Genomic DNA, 16,704 nt, shown 5'->3' on the forward strand with positions numbered 1-16,704 from the left:
GATGTCTTCACTTTTCTGGTTTCTTAAGACTTTATCTTTCAAGGAGAAGAATATTGGTAGGAAACTACTAACGAATGTATAACTTGTTGGCATCTAAGAGGAAAAAGTGTAGAGAGTTCATAGTTTATATGAAACATACATATCCTAAGCCATATCTTATCTATCTACCACCTTTTCTTGATTGTTGGTCTCACTTTGGCTTTAGAAAAGGGAAAAAAAGAAGTCCAATTCTAGACAAACTTATAACATTTAACGGTTCATATTTGATGAATGATAATAAGATTATAGTTGCATCCACACTCTAGGTACGAAATTCCTTGTCCACACCAAACTTCAAAAAGAATCATCTTGTAAATTAGCTTCAACATTCCTTTTCGTGTGAATGATATATAGATAGGCACGAGAAAATGTGAAGTCAAAAATGTGACACCATGGGATAGATGTTGGTGTCTTGTACCTTACCTATCTACAAACTTTATTTAATTGTTCATTTCACTTTGGCTCTTATGAAAGAAAATTTGGTAATGCATAGTTATGTTTTTAATTGTTCATCGCCAAACGACATCTTCAAAAGGCATCAATACTGGTTGTTGACAGAGACGCGTCTGTTCAAAATTTCAAAGATATTTGATCTAGGTTTTCAACCTAGAACCAAAAAATTTTCCGACACACTTTCTCGCACTCGACCCGGAGAAGCTATGCCCTCGGAGTGCGGCAAACAAAAATACATAATGTTGAAAATATCCAACATTACACTCTCATAGTGTTTCCTAGTGATTATATAGTGCATCTTTGTGTGGGTAAACATTATTAATTAGGCTTCTCTTAAATGTAGTTCATGCTTTTATTAACCATAGTCCAAGAAGTTTAAGTTAAAACAAAAGGTCAAAATTATCAAATAAGTCTTAATTTTATTTAACTAATAATCCTACTTCAATTCTTCCCTAAAATCAAAATATAAACCCTAACTTTTCCTAAATCATGATTAGGATAATATCGGTATATCGATCAAGGTTATATATTCTAATGTTCCCTTAAGAAATCTCCACAACAATATCAATCAAAAATCGAAATCAAATCAAGTAAGGTTTTGATTCTTTTTCTAAAATCAATTTTTTAAAACTCCATAAACATTATTATTCTATAAAAACTCTAAGATGATTTTTTTTTCTCAATCATGATTATTGATTAACTTTTACAAAAATTAAAAATCATCAATTATGTCATAGATCTAACGGAAATTGTATTACAAAAATTATATGATTAACTTTTATCTTTTGATTTAAGGAAATGATAATACGTTAATAATATTAAGAAACTGCTTGGTTAGATTAATGACTTATTTTTTGTGGGGTATGATTAATAAAATCATGGGCTACATTTAAGAAAAGCCATTATTTATTAGTTTTGAAGCAAGTTAACATTATTTGACAAGTTTAAAATTGTGGTGAGGGGATAATTTTTTCATCGCGTAAATGTTAATGACGACACCAAAAAATTTAATCAAATTCTTATGCTAATTTTCTTTTTAATACTATTATGTTAATTAGATTGAGTGGTTGTTAAACTGACCCATCCTTGATCCTTCACACCATAAGAAAAATCTTGCCCATTAATTGAAAATCGGATCCCCTTTCGTTTTCCGTCCATATTGCAATATCTTGTCAATGCGAGTCACATTGTAGTTTGCCAAAATGGAACAATTCGGAAACCACGTTTTATACGTGAAAAAAATTATCTAGCTTGAAATTTGAAACCACGTCCTTGATTCACAATTCTTCGCAGTTAGATCATGCATGACGTTTTCGGTTTTCTTCTCGCATAGAGTAATTGACTTAAAAAAACATTATCGATGCTCGGCCGTTCGGTAAAACGTCAACTCTGAGCATTCAAGATACCCCGGAACGCAGTATCGGGCATAAAGGTATCACCTTCTGCTCGCATTATGTGTGATCCAGTTCACATAAGGCACACTTGGGAACTTGAAGCATTCAGTCGATAAATCTCAGGCCACCCTGTAAATTTTGGATAAGAATCTAACACGTCAAAGTTTGGACCCGGATACATAATTTGGTCCCCAACCACTATTTTGGATCATGCATCAAGTTTTCAATTAGATATCCTAGACCACAAGGCCATTTTGGCCCACAAGGACCAATTTGGATAACCCTTTAGATTTTGAATTGCATATTTTGTTCATTCTCTTCTTTAGGGTATTATCAAGAATGGTCACACTTTTATAATCCAGTTCACAAAATAGTCATAATGTTAACTGGGGGTTTACCGCTTCCCTTTCGGAGTTCAACGAGACTTCTTCTATTTACACCACCACGACCATCACTTCATCATCACCACCACCTCAACCACTTTAGTTAACTGATGAGGGGTATTTAGCAAACCAATTTTTTCAAAACAGTTAAATCGAATGGAGAAAGACTATTTTGTAAACATTAATAAAAAAATACGATGGTTTTGTAAATCCAATGAAGACAATGTGAACGTTTTGTAAAGCTTTATGGGAAATGATATGTTTTCCAAAAGAAAATCTCCCAACATATCTCCTGTAAGAGACAAAAGGAGACCATATTTTACACAATTTTCTTTTGAAACAAGAAAACATACAACTATGAAAATCAAGAGTTTACATGGTTTATAACCTACGGTAATTGAAAATTGATATTACTAGGAGGAGATTGAATCCAGACACACCACTCATTCTCACAACTCTAGCTAACTACGACAGAATGTCAATTACCTTATTCTTCTCCTTTGGCACATGCATACATTGGCAGGAGTTAAAATTCCTAAAGAAGGATTTCATTTCAATAATTAAATATATTCTGAAGTCTCCACTCGATATTGAAGACATCTTTATTAACCGCATCAATCACAATTTTTGAGTCTAGATAGAAGTAGACCTTTTTTCTAGTTGTAATTCTTTGGCCCATTTGACTGCTTCCAGTAGTCCTCTACATTTTGATTATTCTGCACTTCATGATTCAGCTGGGTAGATGCATTTTCTCCATTGAATGCCCCTACAAAATTGCGAAGAATTAGACCAACGCCACCAATTTTAGTTAAGTTATTAGGCTTAGTCTTATGGTCTTCCAATCTTGCATCTAGATTGGAAGTCCACGTCAGCTTGAATACCCATCTAAGTTTTATGGTCATTTCAATTTAGCATCTAGATGCGCTGAATCATTCCGCGAAAGGTATAATTTGGTCGCGCTAAAGGAACAACGCAACCATCTCAGTCGTCGGATCAAAAAATAAAACAATCTCGTTGAACCATTCCACAAACAGTAGAATTTTAGTTGTGCTGAACGAAACAGCAAAACTATCTCGCTACTAATTGATATTCGTGATATATCTGAAGAGAGAAATAGTGTTGAAGAATAAACAACGCTGTGAGAAAAATGTGCTACATTTTTTGTCTAATTTAAAAGCGAAATCTAGCCCATAGCCTTATAAGTATCATCAAAGTTAATAATAAGGATGCCTCTAGGGGGAGGAGAAAAGTGCACATTATGCCCTATTCACCTTACACATTCTCAATTTCGATGGTAGACTCGCTGTGTAATTGTTCTTAATTTTCTACTCGGGGTATTTCACCTAATTTAACATGGTATGGGTAGAATCACCCTTTTTTTTAGTGTAGACTCTGGTCATCTTGGATTATGTGACATATTTTATTCGGATCATGGGATAGATTTTGAGTCACCGTGCAAATTTGAAATTACACGATCATGATGCACATTTTGAACCACAAGAGGTATACTATAGTCAATGAGGAAGATTTTGCTCTACAAGACTTAGTTCGGTCATGGCAAATATTCAATCACGGTGGCAAACTTTGGGTTATATGTGGATTTTGGATCCAGGGGTGGAGGCAAAATTGCCGGTAGTCAATTCCCGCCCTTGCCCCTTGGTGGTAGAGACTCAAGCTTCACAAGCCCAATTTAGAAACTAAGTGGTGCTTGCTCCCATCTCTCTTAGAAAGCCCAAGTCACTTTTTTTTTTTTCTGCCCCTGCTCTTGAAATTGTGGATTAGGATGCAAATTTTGAATCATATGAAAATTTTGGATTACGAATAAAAATACATGTTTCCAATCACATACTCCCTCTGTTCCATTTTAAATGATGTTTTTGGAGTTTTCACGCAGATTAAGAAATGAAAAGAGATATTAAAATTTTCTATTTATGCTCTTGAGAAAAGTCTTCAAACATTAATTGATACAAGTGTGTTTAAAAATAAACTTATGATTACAAGACAAAATGTGAGGATAGTGATGATAATTTTGTGGGAAAAATATGAAAACTATCAAGTAATGTGGAACAAAATAATAATCCTAAACACTCATCTAAAATGGACCGGAGGGAGTATTAAATTATGGGATAGGTTTAGGTGATATAAAGTATTTTGAAATCAGGTGATGAAAACCATCAAGTTGTGTATGATTTTCATGCTCCCTCCCACTGCAAAAGTAAAGTAGGGGTTGGAAACTTAATTGTTAGAATCCGTTCCAATTTAATTTTTGGATCGTGTTATACCAAATATTTCACATGAATGGGGAAGATTTCAAGTGATATGCACACATGACAAACATTTTATGGTCCGACTGAATCATCCCTTAAAAATTGCTTGAATGCAGAAGCAACAGGGTCACTTTTGTCTTTGTACTGAAAAGGTCAAGATCTAAAAGTAGGTAAGTCAACCCCAGTCAAAAGACTAGAACGTTGAGATTTAAAAGAAACAGAGAGTGTAACGGCTAGTTTTCTTAAATCTCAACGTTCTAGTCTTTTGACTGGGGTTTTTTAATCTCTGTTTCTTTTAAATCTCAATCTAAAACACTTCCCATATCTCGGTTTCTACAAGTCTCAGATTAATGTCAGTTTGTTTAGATATTCCATCTTCTTCATTTACTACTTCTCAATTCAATAACAGCGAATCTAACAGCAATATCTCAATGGAATCTGAATCTTCACCATTATTATCACCAAGTCTTTCTGCTTCATCAGAGAAAGAAGACTATTGGAGCACACTTCGAAACCGAGTGGATACCCTTCTTGAGAATCGACAATCAATTAATCAAAACTCAGTAGTTTCATCGACAAGAGATGAAGATACTTTGCTTCTTCTGCGAGGATTTGATTCGATTTCTTCCTCATTGGTTCAACTTAAAGGCAATTTGCACAAGGCAATTGAGGTAAGTAGTTAGCAATCTTTAATTTCTCTTTTGGGTTATAATCTTCTTACCTTCTCTGATCTGTATGATGGCAGGGAGCAAGAGATCTATCAAAACCTTCGCTAACTGAAATATTGCAAAAAAATGATGCTGAAGGTGAAGGAGAGGACAAGAAAATGTTGAAAAAGAGAAGGCATGATGAGTCTGATGAACAGTCCATTGAAAATCAGGGAGGAGATGTCGAAGTGGATGCGAATTTGAAGAATGGGAAGCTCAAGAAAGCTAAAAATGTTGGTTCTCTTTGATTTGATGAATGTTCTTCGACTCATGTGCTTGGTTCTAATTTGTGTGTTTTTTGTAGCTGGCGATCTCAATGGCAGCAAATGCAGCTACACTTGCTAGAGAATTGAAGTCGATACGATCAGATTTATCATTTATGCATGAGAGATGTGATATGCTCGAGGATGAGAACATGAGACTTCGCAATGGGTCTCACAAGGGTGGTGAAGAAGATGATCTGGTGAGACTTCAATTGGAAGCATTACTTGCAGAGAAATCACGATTAGCGACTGAGAATGCGAACTTAATACGAGAGAATCAGTGTCTTCACCAGCTTGTGGAATACCATCAACTTACCTGCTCTTCAGAAGATATTGATCAGACTTATGAACAAGTTGTTCGCGGAATGTGCTTGGATTTTGATTCTGCTTCTGCTTCTTCAGATGATGATGACATTAATTGCCTTGATCAGTGCTATGAAGAAGACAAGTAGTATTAGCTGCTAGTACTGGATGAATACCATCAGTCTTGTAATTCAACTTATGAACAAGTTGTTCGCGGAATGTGCTTGGATTTTGATTCTGCTTCTGCTTCTTCAGATGATGATGACATTAATTGCCTTGATCAGTGCTATGAAGAAGACAAGTAGTATTAGCTGCTAGTACTGGATGAATACCATCAGTCTTGTAATTCAATTCAGTTTACAGTTTCTGATTTCAATTTATTTAAATGTAATTCGTTGAGATATATTTTGTCTCTAATTCATAAGATTGTTTTAAAAAAATAATTGAATGCTTTAAATCCTAATTTCGTTACAACTCACTGCAAATTCTTGGCATTCAGTGGCCAAACGGTTACTCGAAAACATCAACAGGGCTTTTAAGAAAGAAAATTCAGCACGACATACTTGATTACACTTTGGCTTGTAGGAAATGAAAATTTCAAGAAGCCATAGGTCTCCCTTAGCTGGTGCCAAATCCTCCTACCTCCGGTAGGGGCGGAGCCAGAAATCCTACTATCGGGAAGCAACATCTCGACCTCGCAGTATGGACGGAAGGGGATGAGTATGGTACCCCTTTTTTTGTTCCTGTTGGTATAATGGTGATTAGATTGGGTGGTTGTAAACTGACCCAGTTCTTGATTCTTCTTCCCCACCATAGATTTGTTTAGTTTTTGAAATATTAGCTTTCTTCAATGAATGTATATGTTCAAGGATCTATTTTATGTAGTACTAGGGTCCCCCTAACAATGAGAAATCTAAGAATTATTCTATGTGAGTCGCATAGTTGTTTGCCGAAACGAGACAATGTTGGCACCACGTTTTACATCTTATATCACGTGAATACAAACATGTAGGTGGCTCAAAGACTAACTGATAATCAAAGACTTAGACATACGCATATATGAACCTTACACAACTGTCTATCTGGAAAATGTTGTTAAGACTACGCCATTAGTTGCCTTGGAAGGTAACAATTATAAAGCATTCGGCCATTCAAGAAGAGTTGCGGAAGAGATTTGGGAGTGGTTCTAGACTTCACTCTTAAGCATTCTAGATATTCCGAAGCACTTGCTTTGCAGGGTCGTGCATAAGGTAACACCATGCATGCCGCACTTGAAAATATAAAATGGCAAAGTTTGGACCATAAGACACTTTTCCGCCTCGAGAGACCAGCTTATTGGTGGTGGAAAAGTGTCATTCTAAATCGCCCATGTCACTGTAATATAGTGATAAGGTTATTGGGTGATGATGATACTCGAGACGTGAATTCGAAACTCATCGGCACCACCTTCTCTACCAATACAAAGATAAGCTATCTTAGGCTCAAATTGGTCCGGTGGTCAACGAGACATATTTTGGCCCATAAGGCCCATTTTGGATCACTCTGAATTACATGGTGAAATAGTGCACATTTTGGTTCTGAGAAAATTAATATATGATCACATGATAGATTTTGGGGCCAAACGATAAATTTTGAGTCATATTCTGGTGAAGGAGATTTTCGTTTTCATCCAAAGAAAGATTTAGGGAATTACGTTGAAACTAAATACTTTTTTTTTCTTTCAAGCATAATTTATAATACTTTCTTCGTCCCATTATTAGATGACCTAATTCAAGTTTGCACAATTCTTAAAACAAGGAATGAGAAGGAATATTTTTAAGTATTTTTTATAATTATGTCCTTATGAATAATAATTTGTAAATTTATAAATGGTTTATCTCTCAAACTATACTATAGATTTTCGTAAACTTTGTATCGTTGGAAAGCATTTTAAAACACCTATGCAACGAGTATAAACATTGATATCAAATTATATATATTTCTTATACGTACGATAATCAATGAAAATTGATAATTTTAGAAATATTTTCTTGTTTAGTGAGATAGGTCAACTAATGGTGGAACAAAATTTTAAACTAAATAAGTTATCTAATAGTGGGACGGAGGGAGTATTGTTATTGAAATAGTCCTACCGACCTTGTAACCTTGGTGTACTATTTAAAGAATAATAATCTTACGCTAATAAATGACATAAATGTTCCTAAACGAAGATAAAGTTATTAATTATTTATTTTTTTGATTATATTCTCTATTACATCACTAAGCTAATTAGATTGAGTGGTTGTAAAGGTATCTCATTAGCTCACTTTTGTTCTTGGCATTAATTTTTAGTTTAATACAAATTGTCTTTTCCTTTGTCTAAATAATTTAATTTATCTTTACGAAGGGTCACAATTAATGTAGACACCTCTAAGATCAAAAGATGGATTACATGGGTGTAAGTCAAGAACTTGGTTGTCAAAAATGGCCCTAATGTGAGGACACGTTTAATGGTTTGTACCTCACAAGTACAAACACTGATGTGTATTGAGAGTGAAACTTACCGTCTGATGGTTACTTGCTGCCGTCCTTTGATGTTGCACATTTTTCAAGTAACACGGTAAAAAGTTCATTTTTGTTTCATCGATAAAAAACTTGATGCTTACAATGGTTTTATAAGCTAACAATTTTATCACTAGAACACCACTGTCAGTGTGGGAGGACCGATTCAAGAGAAAACAAATAGGCAAAACTGAAAAAGTATAAGTATCTGTTTCCCCAAAATGAAGTGAGTACATTGTTTTAGTAGGGCAACAGAAAATTAATTGAGGTGTAAACCAAATATATTATTGTATAATGTCGATTTTTAAAAATTGTGCCTAAAAGAAAAACACTTCCAAAATTTTAAAATTGATATTGTTGTTTGTCCTGATTTTATAGACCTTTTTAAAGGAAATCAAATTTGCAAAAGGGGAGAAATATTGTTTGGTCCTTTTTTTAGGTGGTCCCATGTTTGTTTAGTTCTTTGGAAAACGCCTTTACTATTTGGTCCATAATAATTTAAAAACATAAAACAGACAAAATTACCCTTCCGTGTTAATTTCTACTTCTTTTTTGTAGTAGTTCATTCTTCAAAATGAACTCCTGTTTATTTCTACTTATTTTTTCAGAAATCACCTAAAAAACCAGAGTTCATTCCATATAAAAATTTATAAAAAACGAGTTCATTCCAGAAATGAACTCCATATAAAAATCTAAAAAACCAGAGTTCATTCCAGAAATGAATTCCACATAAAAAGCTAAAAAAACAGAGTTCATTCCAGAAATGAACTCCATATAAAAACCTAAAAAAAACAGTTCATTCTAGAAATGAACTCCATATAAAAACCTAAGAAAAATCAGAGTTCATTCCAGAAATGAACTCTATATAAAAACTAAAAAAACAGAGTTCATTCCAGAAAATGAACTCCATATAAAAAACTAAAAAAACAGAGTTCATTCCAGAAAATGAACTTCATCATGTTCATCATCAGCTTTAACACAAGTAGCAAAAACATCAAAAACGAGATCTTCGTTGTCTTCATCATTCAACAACAGCAGAAACATCAAAAAATAAGATCATCATCAAAATCAAGATCTTCAACATCAAAAAACAAGATCTTCAACACGAGCAGCAAACAAAGATAATCGTCTCTTAATAATTGAGTATATATATTACGTGGTCCCAAAAGGATATTTCTGCCACTACAAGATGACAATTACATCAGTCGTGACGTCACCCTAGGACAAAACCCTAATTTCTAGGACCAAACTATAATATATTTTTCCAAAAGGACCAAACACACACATGACTGAGTCAACTGGACTAGACTCTCTCTAATATATTATTCCTAAGACCATATGGTATTTCCTACATTTGCAAAATTCTAAAACATGAATCTTTAGATATATGTTATACTCTAAAGCACGGATTTTTAAATATAAAAAATTATCTTATAATAATTGGACTAAAATGGAGGGACAATTATGTTAAGTAAAAAGATATCCAAAATTTTGATCACACCAAACCATTTCCAATCTTTTTAACAAATCGCACTTTTGTATTAGGTTTTAAGTTGCTATAAAAGGGACTTCCTCCTTCCAACCCTTTAGTCGATCTGTGCAATTATATTAGTACAATGATGTCTGCTACGTTATGACATTTGATAATTTTTATCAAATCTCTTACAAGCTACTACACAGCAACCGTTAAGTAAAAAAAAAAAGAGAAAAAAAGGAAAAGAGAAAGGTGTTGTGATGATGAGAGCGGCCCCTTGGGCAGAAACACAAGATCATGGATTAGACCTTTTACCCACACCTACTCAGTTCTATCTTGTTTTCTGCACACCAACTTTGATCTCTTTCACATACATACTATCTCTATAATATCTGGTTTCCAAAATCTGAAAAATAATAGAAAATTCTTTTTCTTTTGATTAAAAAAATATAGTAGAGAACTAGCTACTTGTTCCTTACATTTCTTACAAGCCGTAAACTAGGACTCCTGCAGGAGCCGAGCTAGAAATCCCTTTATGGGAAGAGAAAATTGAAAGTGCATTAGTATGGGCAGCCGCCAATCCGTGCCATGAGCTGACTCTGTACGTTCGGATCATGACATTTACTTACACCATGTTTGTTTATTCTTGACGCATCTGTCTGGATCTGAGGAAAATTACATGACTCATATGAATCTGATTCCATATGTTTGTTTTGAATCCTATCTAACTTATTTAACATAGAAAAAATTTGAGTTAGTGGTTTGGTTTTATGAATTGGGAGTATTTTGTTATCCGACTTAAACGAATCCGAGTCCGGAATTAGGTATGAGTCAGAGGTCGAGTCATATCAGACTCAAAATAAAAAACAAACAGTTTGACTGTTAACTCGGTGCAAGTTAGAGATTGACTCACACCCAAGCGCCTAGTTCGCCGCAACCAAACAAGGTCTTATTACATACACGCCACCGTCCACTTAAGCTTGCTTGGAGTATGATGTTGCACCCATCCATGTTCAACTGAATGTAGAGTTAGGAATGAAGCAGGTGCCATCGTCTATCACATCAAATTCAGACATGAGGGACACTTTTAAGCGACGGTTTGTTCTTCACACTAACGTGTCTTTTAATTCTTCTTTGTACTAATAGTGATAAAGGGTGACAACGAACAAAGTTAAAAAGAATATCTAGCCAAGAATTCAAGAATGAACAGTTCCAGACAACGACTAGAAAACAATGACTAGCTTGGGATTTGCTAATCTAGACTCCAAATATCGGTATTTATGTATCCTTTCAAGACATATAATTTGGGTTGTTGTGATTTTCAACATTTTAAGTTCGTTAATTGCTCTCCCTTTTCTAAGTTAGCAGTAAAGATTAGCAATAATCTTTTTTTTTTAATAAACAGATATATTAGACCGTTAAACTTCACAATTTTAACGGGAGCCTGACTCTCATACTTGAAGTAGTGCAAGACACCACAATTTATCACGAAGCTGCTATATAAGGTGTTATTACCTAGTTTTCACTTGTGATTACTAGTGCCAAGCAAAAACAACCCTCCAAAAAAACTAAAAAGCCAGAATTTAATAATCTCATTATAATTTGGTAACCTCTAAATAGCAACTTTATATATATATATATAGTTTAGACTAGACGGTACTTTTCTTTTTAAAAGTTCAGTCTAAGGACTCGAACATTATTTTCCTTCTTAAATTCTATGTAAGTCTTATAGTTGAAATTTCTATGTACTGTCTTCTCAATTACTTCTCTTAATAGCTCTCAAATTCCTCTCTCTCTCTATCTCTCGAAGTTGAAAAAAGTCTTCTCGCCATTTATTCTCAGTTTATTCTCTGTAATTTCTCTCTTTGGGTCTCACTTTTTCTGCTCTGCTCTGTGTAACCATGGAAGAACGTTATGAGGCAGTGAAAGAACTTGGGTCAGGGAATTTTGGAGTAGCAAGGTTGGTCAGAGATAAGAAAACTAAAGAACTTGTTGCTGTCAAATACATCCCCAGAGGAAAAAAGGTAATTTCATTTTCTTACTTACTCATCATCAATATTGAGTCAAGTACTTGTCTTATCATCTCCCAATTTCCAGAAAAAGCTTCTGTTGAATTTGTTGTTTTCTTTTGTTCAATTTAGAGTTTGCTTAGTATTGATTTATGGAAAGTTTCATGTTGCAGTAAATTCATGAAGTTGACATTGCAGAAATGAATAGTGTTTACGTTTTTCTGTTCTTGAATCTTAATATGTTGTCATCATTTTCCTGGATTCAGATTGATGAAAATGTTCAGCGGGAAATCATCAATCACCGGTCGTTGAAGCATCCAAATATTGTTCAATTCAAGCAGGTATGGTGTTGATTCTCTGCACTTCAAGTTAATTCATTTACAGTTGAAATATCCCCAAGTTTTTGGACATAAGAATGTTGTAGAAGATTGTCAAGAACCTGAAATTTTGCCAAATTATGTGCAGGTTCTGTTAACACCAACACATTTAGCTATTGTCATGGAGTATGCAGCTGGTGGTGAACTTTTCGAGAGAATTTGCAGTGCAGGCCGATTTAGTGAAGACGAGGTATAATCAAACAAACTCTAGTTAATTTCTTTGTTTTTTCAAGAATTATTTGCTTTGTGTTCTCTTTTTTGAGAGTTAGAACTATAATGTGTCCAATTTCAACAGGCAAGATTTTTCTTCCAACAGCTAATATCCGGAGTCAGTTACTGCCATTCTATGGTATGTATGTATACATCATAATCTGTTTCACATTCTTTGAACCAAATGAATGACGGATCCAACTCTTTATCTATTGTGCAACAGGAAATTTGTCACAGGGACCTGAAGCTAGAAAATACGCTCCTGGATGGAAATCCCACTCCACGCCTTAAAATCTGTGATTTCGGTTATTCAAAGGTTCGTGCATATCTTGCTTATGGACTTTTATGCTTTATGATACATCATGGAATGAGGACATTCTATTGCAGAGATTTCATGTGTGGTTGCTTTCATTTAAATGCAGTCGGCTATATTGCATTCGCAACCCAAATCAACAGTAGGAACACCAGCTTACATTGCGCCAGAGGTGTTGTCACGGAAGGAATATGATGGCAAGGTATGTATCTCCATAATTAGCCTGTATTTAGTGCTTCTTTTTTGCGGTCTAACTTTCCATCGGTAAATTACAGATAGCAGATGTTTGGTCAGCTGGTGTCACACTTTATGTTATGTTAGTAGGAGCATATCCATTTGAGGATCCTGAGGATCCCAGAAATTTCAAGAAGACAATCGGGGTGGATTTTTCTCTGCATCTATATAGCAAATACTAAATTTTTGATGCATAGCTAATTTCTAATATACCCTGCAGAGAATCATGAGTGTAACCTACACCATACCGGACTACGTCCGTGTATCTGCAGAATGCCGGCATTTGCTCTCACAAATTTTCTTCGCGAACCCATTAAAGGTAAGTAAGTCTTGGCACATTATGATCTGTTTAAAATGAAGCTTGTATGTAATCTTTCCTGCTTTAGTTTACATGGTGGCTCACATTCTTTAATCCTCAGAGGATCACCATTCCGGAGATAAAAAGGCATCCCTGGTTCCTTAAAAACTTACCAAGAGAGCTGGTGGAAGCTGAGAAATCAAATTACCATTACCAGCCAGTTGAAAATTACCAACCAACCCAAAGCGTGGAAGAGATAATGCAGATTATCCAAGAAGCACGCACACCAGGAGAAGAATTAAACACGCAGAACCAGACCACAGTCGGAATGATGGATCCTGAGGATGACGAAAGCAATGCTGAATCTGAAGCCGAGGGCAGTGGAGACTTATGGTAAGAACTACCGCGACATTGTTGTAGTTAAAACCAGTTTGTACAGTGAATCCAAATTATGGAAGAAACAACACAAACCCTACTCTGAATCGAGTGAATTTGAAACCCGAAACTGTATTTCATTTTGTGAGTTTATGAATTGTTCGCGAACTATTAGACATTTAAGTTTAAAGTTTTTCATCTAGAATTGCGTTGTCAACTTGTATTGTCAACTTGGTGTGCCACCAGGGGATAACCTAAGGTGCTAATGCAACTTACCAAAAATGAGTTATTGTACCATGTTTTCTGTTAGATGTTTCTCAAAGAAAGATTGATATGACAAGGATGTTTTGCTGTGAAAATTGTCAGAATACCAATCTAAGATGCATAAATTACAGAATCACCTAGGAATGTTCATGGAACCTGTTGTAACTGTACCAAAACTATATTGTTCGGGATCAACAGCAGTGGCAGAAGTGATAATGCATTCCTGTGCCTCTAGACTCTCTACACCTCTCAAACTCTCGACCTCTGTTGTTACTTGTCTCATTGTTGGCCTTTCTGCACCCTTCAACTTAAGGCATCTCCTGGCAAGCTCGGCAACTGCAACAATTTGTTCTAGTGGCCCTTCATTCACCACTCGATCCTCAACAAGTTGGAAAAGATTGTCTTCTTCCATCAACGAAGTAAAATATGCAGCAAGATTTCTATGTGGTCCAGAGTCTTCAGAACCCTCTTAAAAAATGGGCTTTTTTGTTGTCAGGAGTTCTACTAGAACCACACCAAAGCTATATACATCACTCTTGTCAGTCAGTTGGCTCGTATTAAAGTACTCTAGATCCAAATATCCTTTTGTCCCCAGTACTACTGTGGCTAATTCTTTTTGGTCCAAAGGAATTAACCTTGATGCTCCAAAGTCTGCAATTTTTGCAGTATATGTTTCATCTAAAAGGATGTTGGCAGACTTGACATCTCTGTGAATGATGGGTATAGACGCCGCTGAGTGTAAATAAGCAAGTGCATTCGCAATTTCCAGTGCAATCCTCAAACGGTTTCCCCAAGAAATGGAACTTGAGTGGATGTGTTGGAAGAGGGTGCCATTAGATATGTATTCATAGCAAAGCAAGGGAACTTCAGTCTCCAAACAGCACCCTAAGAGCTTCACCACGTTTCGATGGTGAACCTTCGTCAAAATAGCAACCTCATTTATAAATTGCTTATTTTGATTCGGATCAGCTATATTCGACTTCTTAATGGCAACTATACGGCCGTCAGGCAAGGTTCCCTTGTAAACTGTTCCATAGCCACATCGACCAACGGCCAGACTCTCATCGTAATTGTTAGTGACTAATCTTAGCTCTTTCTCTGTAAAGATCTTTGATGTTTCTACACCACCTTCGTTTAACACTAATTGTTGTTTTAATAGCAAGCTGCCATTTTGCTGATAGAATTCTTCTCGCTGCCTAACTAGTTTCTTTCTCTTCCAGAACAAGTAGTATAACCAACAGCTTGCAAATAAAACCAGGAGCCCGAAACTGATACCTGCAGGGATTTACAATAAGATCGAGTTTAGCTATTAGGTGCCTCACTCAACATAATAATTGTCTAATAGACTAATGCTAATATTATCATCGTGTAAAGAAAGACCCAAAATGTACCCAGAGCAACTGGTGTTGTTGGAAACTTTACAGCGTCCATTTTGGTGCAGCCTCCTCCCCCTTTGAGATAAGGGTTCCCCGTGTAACCTTCAGAGCAAGTGCAGCGATACCCGGCGTTATTGTTTAAATTGGTACACTTAGTGTTTACCTGGCATGCAAAAGTTGCTACATCTTTTTTTGCTTCTTCGCAACTCTTATTCCCTACGGCCCAATCAAGAACGATAGGGATGTCGCTGCCATTAGGTGTGGCCAAAAGATCCCATGAATTGAATTTGAACTGCTCATAATCAGCCACAAATGTTGAACTGCAAGGGTTATACGATAAGAAGTTGCAATTAGGATCAACATCCCATGAAATACTAGTCTCAATCTCTTTTAATGCCTTGGCTATGGCAAACTGGCAACACCCAAAGCCATCACAAGACCCTTCTTTTACATCTCCCCTTTCTTTACAGGTTGAATTACATGTGCCGTTATATTTCTTTTTAAGCAGATCGTAACCAGAGTAAACCCCTGAATATCCACACCCTATTTCTTTTTAAGCAGATGATAAAAACAGCAGTTCCACTTGTGCTTCTGCAAATTATGTTATCACTTTCTGTCCTCCATTACCCACCATGTAAATTGTTAAACTATTTTTTTATTTATTTGTAACAGTTTGTAGTCTTCATCTATCATTTACCACAATTTGGAATTGATCATTTTTTTTTCCCATGTTGTTGCAGTAAAAATGGAACGAGAAATCCAGTGGTAGCAGGCGGTCCGGTAGGTGTAACATCATCATCATCCTCACCCACGGGCGTCTCATTTGTGCAATTTCTTGGCAGCACCGTCTCTCTTTACATTTTATTATTATTATCATCGATTAGTAGTAGTCCTTCCAGAAACATGATACTCATTAGGAAATGAATTTTCTGATCTTGATTGAGTAAGAGGTGGGTCGATACCCCTGTACTTTGAATCCCAGTTTTCCTCCACACGAATTCAATACCTTATCTTGAAGGGACGAAGGGATCCATCATCCACCGCCTTGGGGGCACCTGGGCACGGCATGGTGAAGCCCAAGTCTATGCTTACCAAAGTTGGGCTTTAGTGGAAGCAAGCAAAAGTCCAGGTCTATTTCTTCAGTAATAGGATGCCCATTTCGATCCATCAAAATGACGGATGTGGGTGGACCGGTGGATTATAAATTCTTCTTCCTTTTTTTTTTGAAGCATGAACTTGTATTAATAAAATTAAAGTGGAACTACAAGTGGGCATGTTTCTCCCATGGTGTCATTTAATACAGTTTGTTTCAAAAAAGTAGGAACCGTGTACTTCCAAATTTTAGTGTGCAATACTCCCTGTTAACTATTGTCTGCCGCATGATTAGCAAGAGAATCCGCTGATGATTTGCTTCCCTGTAAATG

General features: G+C 35.7%; 3 protein-coding genes across 3 annotated transcripts; 2 read left to right on the forward strand and 1 right to left on the reverse strand.

Annotated features, from left to right (window-relative positions):
• The first annotated feature begins 4,850 nt into the window (after positions 1-4,850).
• LOC113329991 lies at positions 4,851-6,272 on the forward strand. The gene is made up of 4 exons (XM_026576845.1): positions 4,851-5,207; positions 5,282-5,476; positions 5,548-5,908; positions 6,065-6,272. The coding sequence occupies exons 1-4, from the start codon at positions 4,887-4,889 to the stop codon at positions 6,112-6,114; spliced, it is 927 nt and encodes a 308-aa protein (XP_026432630.1). The 5' UTR covers positions 4,851-4,886; the 3' UTR covers positions 6,115-6,272.
• A 5,281-nt stretch (positions 6,273-11,553) lies between these two features.
• On the forward strand, positions 11,554-13,937 carry LOC113329990 (serine/threonine-protein kinase SAPK3-like). The gene is made up of 9 exons (XM_026576844.1): positions 11,554-11,848; positions 12,100-12,174; positions 12,299-12,400; positions 12,506-12,559; positions 12,644-12,736; positions 12,843-12,935; positions 13,009-13,113; positions 13,188-13,286; positions 13,387-13,937. Exons 1-9 carry the CDS (start codon positions 11,726-11,728, stop codon positions 13,660-13,662), a joined length of 1,020 nt encoding a protein of 339 aa, XP_026432629.1. The 5' UTR covers positions 11,554-11,725; the 3' UTR covers positions 13,663-13,937.
• A 436-nt stretch (positions 13,938-14,373) lies between these two features.
• On the reverse strand, positions 14,374-16,448 carry LOC113330122 (wall-associated receptor kinase 3-like). Its single transcript, XM_026576976.1, has 3 exons — positions 16,373-16,448; positions 15,296-15,823; positions 14,374-15,179 (listed from the first exon to the last, which is right to left on the reverse strand). The coding sequence occupies exons 1-3, from the start codon at positions 16,446-16,448 to the stop codon at positions 14,374-14,376; spliced, it is 1,410 nt and encodes a 469-aa protein (XP_026432761.1).
• Between the last annotated feature and the right edge of the window lie 256 nt (positions 16,449-16,704).

This window comes from Papaver somniferum, unplaced genomic scaffold (assembly GCF_003573695.1).
Source record: "Papaver somniferum cultivar HN1 unplaced genomic scaffold, ASM357369v1 unplaced-scaffold_117, whole genome shotgun sequence".
NCBI lineage: Eukaryota > Viridiplantae > Streptophyta > Magnoliopsida > Ranunculales > Papaveraceae > Papaver > Papaver somniferum.

What these genes read in the sequence shown, in the direction of transcription:
- LOC113329991 (XM_026576845.1), top strand. Translation starts at nt 4,887, where the DNA reads ATGTCAGTTTGTTTAGATATTCCATCTTCTTCATTTACTACTTCTCAA. An exon ending in ATTTGCACAAGGCAATTGAG is followed by an intron (nt 5,208 to 5,281) that starts GTAAGTAGTTAG and finishes GTATGATGGCAG; the next exon opens with GGAGCAAGAGATCTATCAAA. An exon ending in TTCTGCTTCTGCTTCTTCAG is followed by an intron (nt 5,909 to 6,064) that starts ATGATGATGACA and finishes CTGCTTCTTCAG; the next exon opens with ATGATGATGACATTAATTGC.
- LOC113330122 (XM_026576976.1), bottom strand. Translation starts at nt 16,448, where the DNA reads ATGGATCGAAATGGGCATCCTATTACTGAAGAAATAGACCTGGACTTT. An exon ending in TCCACTAAAGCCCAACTTTG is followed by an intron (nt 15,824 to 16,372) that starts GTAAGCATAGAC and finishes AAAAAGAAATAG; the next exon opens with GGTGTGGATATTCAGGGGTT. An exon ending in AACAACACCAGTTGCTCTGG is followed by an intron (nt 15,180 to 15,295) that starts GTACATTTTGGG and finishes AAATCCCTGCAG; the next exon opens with GTATCAGTTTCGGGCTCCTG.
- LOC113329990 (XM_026576844.1), top strand. Translation starts at nt 11,726, where the DNA reads ATGGAAGAACGTTATGAGGCAGTGAAAGAACTTGGGTCAGGGAATTTT. An exon ending in TCAGTTACTGCCATTCTATG is followed by an intron (nt 12,560 to 12,643) that starts GTATGTATGTAT and finishes ATTGTGCAACAG; the next exon opens with GAAATTTGTCACAGGGACCT. An exon ending in GTGATTTCGGTTATTCAAAG is followed by an intron (nt 12,737 to 12,842) that starts GTTCGTGCATAT and finishes ATTTAAATGCAG; the next exon opens with TCGGCTATATTGCATTCGCA.